The sequence below is a fragment of the Condylostylus longicornis genome, unplaced genomic scaffold, assembly GCF_029603195.1.
Source record: "Condylostylus longicornis isolate FDR11 unplaced genomic scaffold, ASM2960319v2 ptg000003l, whole genome shotgun sequence".
In the NCBI taxonomy this organism is placed as follows: domain Eukaryota; kingdom Metazoa; phylum Arthropoda; class Insecta; order Diptera; family Dolichopodidae; genus Condylostylus; species Condylostylus longicornis.
This window is the reverse complement of record NW_026577972.1, coordinates 1,130,266-1,142,500: the sequence shown is the minus strand read 5'-3', so window position 1 is coordinate 1,142,500 and position 12,235 is coordinate 1,130,266. Positions and strand designations below refer to the sequence as shown.

The 12,235-nt window shown below is 25.8% G+C and overlaps 1 protein-coding gene across 10 annotated transcripts in view; it reads left to right on the top strand.

Moving 5' to 3' along the window:
- LOC129606187 (lysine-specific demethylase lid) overlaps window positions 1-2,112 on the top strand; it is a 28,723-nt gene extending 26,611 nt beyond the window's left edge. For 9 of the 10 annotated variants that reach the window (XM_055516354.1, XM_055516406.1, XM_055516397.1 and 6 more), the window contains one exon: window positions 1,563-2,112. In XM_055516354.1, the coding sequence (XP_055372329.1) occupies window positions 1,563-1,571 (9 nt within the window). In that variant the 3' untranslated portion in view covers window positions 1,572-2,112. The remainder of the gene's footprint in view (window positions 1-1,562) is intronic. The other variant, XM_055516388.1, reaches the window with a different exon arrangement.
- The last annotated feature ends 10,123 nt before the right edge of the window (window positions 2,113-12,235 follow it).

The window sequence follows — 12,235 nt, the reverse complement described above, 5'->3', positions numbered from 1 at the left end:
TTCAATCTAAGGCATAAATTTAAAATACAAAATTATTCTTTTCTATACGTTTTTCAAAATCTACATATATTTCCATAATGATTTAAGATATTATTTAATATTAAATAAATGCATTGGGTTTTTTCTTTTTAAACTCGTAACCATCGATACTTATTTATATTAATTCAATTTATCATTAGCCAAAAACAATATTGTTGTAAATAACAGTTTATAAACAATTATTTAAATCTATACATGTTCCGCTTAAAGTGGCAAATAATTCCAGGGATGAATCTTTGATCAATTTCTAGCGAAAACATACCCGTTTTCGAGCTACAGCTTGTTGAAAAAAAGGTAGAAGAATTTTCTTGCATGTAAATAAATGCTTATAACTTCGAAATCATGCGACATTAAGTAACTGCCGGGGGTCGGTTGCACTGGCGATTGCTTGCTCAATTAAGCCATGTTTTTTGAGTTAATTAAGCCATGAGCTCGTCAAAGTTGGTTTTTTTTAAATATTTCGAAATTTTTCGAAAATTTGTATTATTATTATATTTTTTTTGATTTTTCGATGCGTTACAGTGAGATTTAAAAGTTAACCCATATAACATTTTCTCGTATCTCCCATATTTTTGCCAGTAAAACGTGTTATATGTGTTTTTAAAATATGCGAAAAATATATATTTATGCATTATATACATCATCATCATCATTTGGCACTACAGCCCGGAATAGGCTTTGGTCTTCTGCACAATTTGCGCCCAACTTGCCCTTTGTTTCGCTCATGTTTTACAATTTAAGACCGCCAGCTTTCTGGCATCGTCGACTTACCTTGTTCTTGGTCTACCTCTATATATATATAAGTATGTTTAACAATAATATTTTAGAAAGAACATTTTTTGTAAGCAAAATTATGTTTTATTTAATATAACACAAATACGTCTAATATGTTGCAATATAATAGTCAGGGGTAATCTTTGGCATTACTATGTAGTTCAATTTTCGTATTCAGAAAAATGGCAGGGTAGTCCCAATGCAAATACAAAAATCGTTTAACGAAAATCAATGCAAACACAAAAATCGTTTTACCTTGTCGTTACTATCACAAATAAGTGAATAATAGGAAAAATGAGTGAAAAACAAATACTATACCTTTCATCAAAGAAAATACAAGTGAAATGACAAACAGCTGCATCTATACTTTTAACAGTTAATTTTTTAATAATGACACCAAGAGCATCACTAATTTTTTACCAAAATGTGAGCTATAAGAAAAATGATGACAAGACTTCATTATATTATTAATATAAATTAATATAAAAAATATAGAATTTATGTATGTATTTTCTCTTTAATATAACATATGAATTTTAATTTAAAAATTATATTAATTTTAAGAATTTCTCTCAGTAATTTCAAAATAACTATTATTAGTTTAATGAAAACAACTTGAAATGGGAAACTTGAAATGTTTTTAAATAATTTTATCAAATTATATTTAATTTTATAAAACAATTATTTTTTAACTTATTATTATTTTTGTTTTTTTATTTTGATTTTTTTATTTTTTGCGTTTTTTTTAGAATTGGTAACACAGAATAACTCTGAAAAAAGAATAAAGCGTATAGTACACAAACACAGGCACAATATAAGATGTTCTTTTACTAATTTTTTTGTGGCTTACTCGTCTTTCTCCTTCCAGCGGATTCAATTCTACATATTTTATTTAAATATTGTATTATATATAATCATAAGTATGATAAAATCATCAATAACAAAATAGATTTAGTTAAATTTTATTTTTAGTTTTCGTTTAAGTGTTTGTTTTGCATAATACTTACATCAATTTTAAAAATATAATTAATTTAATGTTATTTTAAAAATAAACAAAAAAAAATTTAATGATTTTCCTGAGTATGATAAACATAGAGAAATAATACATGTTACAATATACAAATATAATATATATAAAATTAATGTATAAAAAAAAACAAAATATATAAAAAAAATAAATCATAAAGCAAAAGAATCTTCTGAATTCATTTTTCGAATTCTAAAGAAATTTCAAAATTCTATTTAAGTATTGAATAAATTTAAATAATTTAAAATTGAAGAAAAACTAACATATATAAAAAAAATAAAAATATTTTTGTAATAAAATAAAACTCATAGTTAGTTTAAAAAAAAATTTATAAACTCCATGTTTATACAATAATTCATATTTGTTTATTTACTTAATATTATTTTACAATTTTTAAATTAAACCTAACTGATTACATTTTTTTTAATAATATTCAATGTCAGTTTACAATAATATTATAGAATAAAAATTTTGAGAGAAAATCATTGTCGGTTTTAATTATCGTTACATTTTTGTTAAATCTTTGTGTTATAGAAATCTTAATAATTGAATCTTAATAAAACAAAATTCCACTATTATTAATATATCAAAATTGAAAAAAGAAAAATTTCTACGAAGCCTGCACAAATATTCATTTACAATATATATAAAAAAAAAAGGTTTTTATCATGCTATAACTTTTAAGCTCTGTCAATATAGAATTTATTTAATTTAAGCTCTGTCGATAGAAGAATACAAAATATAAAGAAATACAGATACAATAATTATTATTCTTATTCTCTAGGGCCCATAACTTGAAGTGGTGGGATATTTTTTTAAAAACTTTGTCAGTTTTTAAAAAAGTAAATTTCAGAATTTCATATTCTATACATACTGCTTTTAAAAAATATTTCATCACCTCAATTGATGCGAAAAGAGAATACGGATGTATAACAATTATTTCAATGAATGTCTCTAATATGTAAAATTTAACCATTAAAATTTAAATCTTATCAAAAATTTACTTTTTATTTTAACTATGAGCAATTAATTGAATATTTTATGTATATTATTTACGAACAATCTATATATATATATATATATATATATATATATATATATATAGATGTTTATTAGTACATGTATATATATTTTAGTACATGTATAAAAATTAGAATTTGATTGTAAAAATTGTATGGAAATTATATCTCAAAAATTAATTTTTGTTTAAAAGTCATTTTATTATATTCTTTATATTCTTTGTTGGAAAAATGAACTTTCGTATATTACAGAATTTATCAAATTTTCTTCAAATTAATGTTTTTTCTGTACTTTCGTTATTACAAATCGTTAAATGTCAGTAAATTGTGCATGATTTACCGATAAAAATTGAAGTAATCTTAAATTCATAAAATTTTTCAAAGGTATATTAAAAAATTTGCTTTTTTTATTACTTACATACTATTAAATCATAAACTGTTGTTGTCATATCACGTATGGTTCTTAATTTTTTCATCTTTTAAACATTTTATGTACGTAACAATGAAATATGAATTTTATGTTAGGTCTTATGAAATATTTATTTTATATTAACCATTTAAATTTTGTAAATTGAATTGAAATCATTTAATAATAATATGACTATTATGGAAAACTCAAGATACTGCTTTTTTTTTTGTCAATTTGTAAATACGCGTAAAATTTACAACGTTACTTTTCCAAAATTACTAATGTTAGAGTTACGTGGCTTTTCTATAAAGATAGTTTAGAACATTCTGAATTTTTCTATATACATAGTTCAAAACTCTCCAAAATGCAGTTTCGTGACTTTTCCATAAATAATACATATATTCATCTTAATACATATATAAAAATATCGTATCAAATAGTAAAAAAAAAAATTCGTTAATTTAGTTTTTGCTTTCAAAGAAAAGAAAATTAGTTTGAAATCTTAAAGGTAAGATTTAAGATTTTATCTATTTTTTAATTTTATTGTGTTATTATGGTTATTTTTCACTTTCTATTTTTAAAAATTTCAAAAATATGCAAACATGCATATGCAAACTTTAATGCTTTTCCTTTAATGTATTTGAAATATAATTCAATATAATGTATACTTTTCTTTATAATTCAGTATAATGTTTTCTTTCAATAACTTTTACGTAACAAATTAAAAATTAAAATTTGCTGAAAAAACACCGTCGCTAGTAAAATAAGTATTACAGGCTCTTAAAATTTTAAAAGTGGTTTTTGCTTTAATTTCTTATCTTTTTTTAATTGGTTGGCAATTAAATTTCATTAAATATGAATAGTTGAATTTATTGTAAAAATGAAGGGCTAGATTTAATTTAATTAACATTTTACGCTAATTTAAAAATTAAAAAATTGGCATTAATTTTATACTTAAAACAATAATAATTATTGTTTCTTTTATATTCTACGTACATCTATTTATATAAACATTAATTATTAAAAAATCAAAAAATTAAATTAAGTAATTAAATGTTTATAAAATGGATGTACGAAAATCCAATACTTATAAAAGAGATATACAAAAACTGCAAAAATTAAGGTAAGCATTCCATAAATGGGAGTGAGGTCTATTAACTTGACATTTTTGGTATGTTATAAGTGCCATGATTAAACCTCAAAATATTCAGGCGTAGGTTATTTTTTAGCCAGTGCGCTTATGATTGCTTTAAGGTGTGGGTAATGCAGTTTACTTAACAACGAAAAAAGTGTGTGTCTTTTAAACTATCGTCTAGTTTTTCTATCAAATTCAAATAAATATTAGAATAACAGTTGAAGTTCAAATTTCGTACATATTAAAATAATTTTGGAGAAAGCTTTCAAATTACACGTTATTCAAAAATGTTTCCTAAAATAAAAGTAAATCGACTACGTATGTAAATTTATGCACGTCATAGAAATGATTAAAAGAAAAAGCAATTGATATATTATCATACAATTTAGTTTATTTTTATGTTTTATTCTTCTTTTTTAATAAAATGCTTTTTTAAATACAAATAAAATATAAATTGTAAATATGTTTTCATTGAAATATGTTCAATTTTAGCATTCAGAACTGTGTTGACAAAGAAACGCATTAATTTTTAATTATGTAATATTTTTGTTCACATTCCTTAATACGTTCTCAGAATCGTATGTTAATACGTTCCCAGAATCGTATTACTCATATTTAATTCAGAAATTTCACATTCAAAATGAACCAAATTTAAAGACTACTACTGTAAATAAAAATAGATAATATACGAATATATATAGATGTTGCTGGATGAGTTGTTCTTCAACATATTTTTTTAACATAAATTTAAGTGCTAAGTAGGCTGTTGTCCTTTAATATGTTTTTTGAATTTATTTGTGTTTATTTTATGTTAAATAAAGAGAATCTAGGGGTGACGATATTTTAATTTTCTTTATTTGTAATAGAAAAGATAAATAATTGCATTTTTAATAGAAAATGTCAAGAAAGTTTGCTTAATTTAACATTGTTATTCATTTATTGTTCAACACTGGGTATATTTTTTATTCAAATTTTTAATTTAACTTTTTTTTTTAATTTTTGTTTTTAATTAATAATTTTTTATTGCTGTTTAAAACTATTCTTTGAATTAAGAATCACTTCTAATCCAAAGATCGGTTCCAAGAATTTTTTTAATGCCATTTGATAATTTTTTTCTCATTTGTAGTTGAATAAATTCAAATTGAAATTGCATTATAAAAGTTATTAATTAGTAATTTTACCATTTTTAATTTGAGTATATTAATTAAATTTAATCGTGTACCTCCACTTTCCAGCCACATACTTTTTGACAATTTGAAATTAGAAGTCTTAATTTCATTGTTATTTTCCTAATTCAATTTAAGTTTGTGCTTGTTATTTTTTTCTAATTTGGATGATCTAATGGTTTCTTATCAAAATATTAGTACTGCGTTTCCAATGCAGTATGATTCAATTTCGTTTATAGCTTTAAACGAGAACTTTTTTTGTCACCTTCAAGTACAAAGTGACGAATGATGGTAACTGAATTTTTTATATATTTTTTTTTAAGGAAACGTAACGCAAATGAAAATCCTTCTCATTGGGTGAGAAATTACTCAATAAATACAATTTTCATCCATGGTGGTACACAATTAGGCACAACAAAATATATATATATATATATATATATTTTTTTTTTAGTTGTAGAATTAGATTAATACAAGTATGTATGAATTTTATTAATATGTACGTAAAATATTCTTTTAAAATAAATATAAATTGAAAATGAAAAAACTACGCATAACCTATGGTTGGTAACATACCAAATTACATAGTAATTTTTTTTTATTGAATCTATATAATGTTAATGTGTATAGACGGCTAAACATGATATTTTGAGAAAACAAAAACTAAAAATTTTTGAATAAATAAGACTTTAAATCCCTCGCTCTCGACTTCAAAAATTTAAACTATTACTACTAGAGAACTTCAACAAAAGCTCCGAACCACCTTTTGTAAATTTTACTACATTTTGTATGTCTGTATATACATATATACACATTTAAGTATACATACAAAAAACATTTATAAATGTATTTACATTATTACATACAACCCTTGAACGGACTGATATGAAACATAAAAAAATATAAAGTATAATATAAAACAAAAGAAATTCAGTAATATTATAATGTTAATATGAAGTAACTCTGATTGGATACGGCAAATGTATTTATTAAAATTATATATAAAAGTATATGTATTATATGTATTTATATAAAAATATGTATTAAATATAAAAAATTAAATATAGTTTTGTATGTAAAAAACAAAAAAAAAACTTATTTAAATTTAAATGTTAAGATGTAATTGCAATATCATGAAAAAAAAAGACAAAAAAAAAACAAAAAATATGATGACATTTTTTAAAAAATGTAATGAAAAACAAACAAAAAAAATGTTTTCGAATCAAATGAAAATACTATTAAAAATTCATGATACCAGATGAGGGTTAATAGATATAAAAAAAAAAAAACAAAAAAATTTCATTTGTTTTTTTTTCGAATTTGTATTAATTATTATTCATTAATACTTGAATTAGTATTAGTTATAATTTAAAATTTAATATAGAAACTATTATATTGTAGTAATAAATAAAATTGTAAATATTTGCAAAAAAAAATTCGTTTGTTAATTTAATAATTTTTTAAATTTTTTTTCTAAATCTTTTCAAAGATACACCGTGACCTCAATAATACGGTTACGACATAAACTGTACAAAGTATCACATTTCAAAAAGTTTAGTAAAAGTTCTTGACATCGTACACTTTTCCTAAATGCGTTCTATATATAGTGGGTACGTAAAATAAAAGTAAATGGGGTAACCAAAAAATCAAGCACGCTTTTCTTATACATGTCATATACATTTTATAACTGCATGATGTGATAAAAAGAATCATTCATCTTGGTTGCCCATTTCACATCTTTTCATATGGCCTAGGCTCCCGCATTTTCGCATAAATGCTTTGTAACTTTCGGCAACTTATTGGTTTCTTCCGAACTGTTTTTCCATATTAATTAGGCATGCGATTGTTTTTTTTACCAACCGTATTGTGTATACAATAGGTAGGTTATGTGATGGCAACAAATTTTGCATATCGAATTTTCGGTGGGTATGCACTGCTCCATAGTAGGGAAGTGTAAGTAAACTATTTTTAGCAACCTGTCGGTCTGTCGACTCTCTTTTGCGATGAAAAATTGCCTACGCTACTGATGAGATTATTGTCTGTTTGGATTTTAATATTCCCAGGTTGAATTGAAGTGCTCATGACGAGTAACCTCATCTAGTCCCGATACGTAGTGCTGCGGACTTCGAAATGTCTTTTATAGATTTACTCAACTTAGGGCTTTAGCAGATCTCTTCTGTACTTAATTATCAATCCAAACAACTGTTCTTATTTTTACCTCTGACTGGTATATTTTTTCCATTGAATATCCTGATCCGTTGGTTAATATTGACGCCTCCTCATCCATATCTTTTTTTTTTCTTATAGAACAGACAGTCAACCTCATATCGACGAGGCTCATTCCTACCGTTTTGAATTTAGGAGAGCAAATTTTTAAAAGAAATCCCCGGTCACCAATATGGTTTCAACCAGTTGCTTCAGCAACTTAAATTTTTACTAATAACATGGAAGCTGGGTAAAATCAGTAAAAATAACGTCAGTCTGATTTCAGTAAAACTTTCGGTATTCTTCCTCACAAAATAATTATTTTAAAGTTAAGACTACTGGGGTTGCCCAACAATTTTAAAAATTGTATAAAATCATACTTTGTGGGGGGTCATATAGGGTAATTTTCCGTTTATCTGTCTCGTCTTCATTTATGGCAAGTTCGGGGTTTCACTGGGCAGCCATTTAGGACAATTGTTATTCATGATTTCTATGAATGATGTCGTTTCGATGTTGAGAGACTGTGGGGTCATAATTTATGCCGATGATATGAAAATTTTGATCTATGATATGAAAATGATCGATGATATGAAAAGATTTTTTCATCAGCTGATTCCCAAGTACTTTAGAATGACTTGAATAACTTCTATGAATGGTGTTCCTTCAACATTTTGAAGTTAAATGTAAGGAAATCTGCTGCACTCTTTATGATGACGCAGGGAACCGGAATAGCAATAAAGTTACACGCGACGAAGGCGCCCTTTTATGACAAATTATTCATTTAATTGTGATAGTCTAAGAAAGGTTTTTGCTATAAGAGACCTGGGAGCTTATTTCGACTTTAAACTATCGTTTTTGAGCCATCACAAATATGATGTGGGCAAGGCAAGTTCCTTTTTGAGTTTTATTCAGCCATAGTGAAGCCTACACATTGAACTCTCTTTATTCTTGCACCCATATGAATGTACAATAAAGCTCATTGATATGACCTTGTATGACCTTCTATTGCACAAGGTCTGAAGAATAGAAGATCTGATTGAAATGGGTTTAGAGATTTCTTAGAACAAGAAATAGACTTGAAAGTAAGCATAATATACTTGGGTCACACCAATGGTTTGTATTGTAGCACTTTTTCCTTCAACAAGTGAAAATGCTGCTTTTAAATACAATCGATGTATACCTACCACACTATTAAAATTATTTTCATTCATAAACGAAATTTTTTCTACGATTGCATATATTTAGGATGAACAATTTATGCAGTCTTTGAAATAAAGCAAAAATAAATTTAAAGAAGGGTTAACATAATGCTCGATTTTAGAGGTTAATTGTGTGAGTTAAGAAAAATAATTATGTTTGGATATGCAGGGTTTATGTTATAATTATAAATGGAATTTACTGTTAGCTTTCAGCGTTTATACAAATTTGAAAAAGCTTGTGGTTTCGGAAATAAAGGATGCCAAACATACAAATTTCTAGAGCTGATAACTTGAGAGTGGGTGGAGATGGGAAGAAATTTTCTTCTAATGAAATAAATTATTAACATAAAACAAGCTTTTGATAAAAAGTGGCAAAATGGTCTATTATAAAAACTAAAAATGTTATTGCTAAATTTATATTCACCAAATTTTGAGAAAATTATCGTAAATGAAAATTATCGTAATTTTTAAATTGGATATGATCGAAATGGTTCCCTGACATCTCATCATACGAGACATTTCATCATTGTAACATTTCATCATTGTAACATTTCATCATTATAGCAATTCATCATTGCACATTTCATCATTATAGCAATTCATCATTATTGTATTTCATCACCATTTCATCATTGCATAAAGTGCATTTTGCAAACATAAGTACATGTAGGTGTAATTAAGTAATTAACATACTGAGCAATTTTGGCAACATGTTGAAGCAGTTTGCAGTTTTGTTGCATAGTGCAACTAATGGAACAAAAATTTAAGAGGATTAGGATGTAAAGTAAATTTGTACAGGTAATTAAATTAAAGGACATATTGGTTTCACTAATTTTGGTTTCTTATCCTTTTTGCCACGTAAAGGCTTGTCCCACAAACAGGCAATTTTGTTTTTTGTTTTTTTTTGACTTTATTTCATATATCTATTATCCCACAACAGAATTCATTACAGTAAAACACAAAGACATTACACATGAAACAAATTTAATGTCGAAACACACAAAAATGTATCAAATCACTTCTTGAAAATATTTCCAACTTTCTGACTCGCCAGGTGCATAGACTCCTGTTAAAATGGGTTAATAATAAAAAATAACATGACTGACTAGATTAAGTTTTGAGTTTATGGTCTGCTACTGCAAATTAATTAATATTCTCAAGTACTTCATTTTATCCTCTTCATTGTAATACCCCTGTACAGCTGCAATTATCTTATCATTTAATTCCCTATACTTCTTCTTTTTTGGTTGTGGGCGACCATCTTCAGTGATAAAATGTTATGGTGATGAAATACAATAATGATGAATTGCTATAATGATGAAATGTGCAATGATGAATTGCTATAATGATGAAATGTTACAATGATGAAATGTTACAATGATGAAATGTCTCGTATGATGAGGTGTCTGGTCACCGATCGAAATTTTGTATAAATTAACAAGGTAATATGGCAACTTAAAGTTGTAGTCTGTCCCCTAGTCAGCTATGGCAAATTTATTCGTACATAGGAAAACAAATTCGTATTTTTTGGGAAGCTCAATCATTTCATTATGTACCTTAGAAAAAACAAAATCTTCAGTTAGATTTACATTAAGCAAGCTTATTAAAAGACAATTAGCTCTACATTAAGCAAGATAAAAAAACGTTAAGTGAGGAAATGGTATGAAAAAGCAAAATTCTAAGTTAAATTAAATAACGCATTAGGGTTGAACTTGATGTTGAGGATTGGTTACTAGTATAAGATTGACTACATATTTCAATAACGAATTACATTATATAAGAATACTTGAAAGTCACTTATTTTCTTCTTTAGCACTATACAAATTACAAAATAAGAAACTAAATCTTCATTGTCAAATTCACTATAAAAATCAAGATTCAAAACGAAAAAAATTTTTGATTTTAATTTAATACAGTTTTATATATGTTTTTTTTTTAAGCAACATCTCACCATAATTATCATTCTTAAAAAATCTGTAAGTAAACAGAATTATAATAATTTTTAAACACTGCACCTTCGTGATGGGTACATTAACCGTAAAATTTGGCGTTGATTTAAACATGTCTGTCCTTCCATCTGATCGCAAAAATAAATAAAGCAAACTTTTACATACAACCAAACTTTTACAAGTTGTTTCCTTTCTATTAAGGACGAACCCTACTGTAATTGTTCCCATTCGTGCAAAGGATTCGGGTAGCTGCCATAGAACTCAAAGAGATTATTTTAAATATTTCAGAAACTAAAAAAATATCAATATGAAATTAAGTACACGTGTGTCCAATTACTTTCTATATAGCTCTAAAAATTTTAATAACATGACTGCACAGGTTCGGGTAGCTGCCATACAACCCCAAAAGCAAATTTTATTAATTCGAAAAAATAATAAAACTGGATTCATGAAGGTTGGCAATCACGTGTTCAACTATAGAACACATCTGTTATTGAAGTTTTCGTAAATAGTTCGACGGATTCGGATATCAGCCATACTACCAGGAAAGCCAATTCTAAATGTTTCAAAGACAATTTTTTATACTCACATTGCCAAGGTCCTGCATCAATATAATTTAACGTTTTTTCTGAAACGTTTTCACTTGTTCAATTTTCATAAAGCTTTTTTTTACAATTTTTAATATAAAATATATTTTTTAAAAAGTAACTTCAAAAATTATAATATTTATTACAAATATTAATATATTTCTTTAATATAATAAGCAAAAATTGTTTAAATATTGAATTTTTCTGATATATATACTTCATGTGCATAACAATATAACTCATTTCATAAAAGAAAGATAGATTTACACTCCAAATTTTTTGAATTAACTAATTAAATTAGAGTTTAATTAACAATAAATTTAATGTTATGAATAACTGACTGTATTGTATTTGCCATCTAGACTAGAATATCTTATATTATATTGACTATAATCGTTGATTTTTTTTCTTCAATTATTACTGCAATTTTAAAATAAGAAGTACTTAGTCTTTGAGAACATTATATAAACATGTGTCGGATTGAAAATTTGCGACTATGCGAACTAGATTGATCTAGTTGCCTAGAATACACCCTCGAGACCCACAGTTTTGATGAATTCGAGCTCGGGAAAATATCCCACAACGACATGTCCACCAGCAAGGGTCCACCCAAGTCGGGACTTCCCTTATGGACCAACGCTCCACATTTATTGAGAAGGTGTATCGGAGTCTCCTCGTCTTCAGTTGCCTTACCGCGTTAAGGTGGAATCTAGTCGAGACAGACAA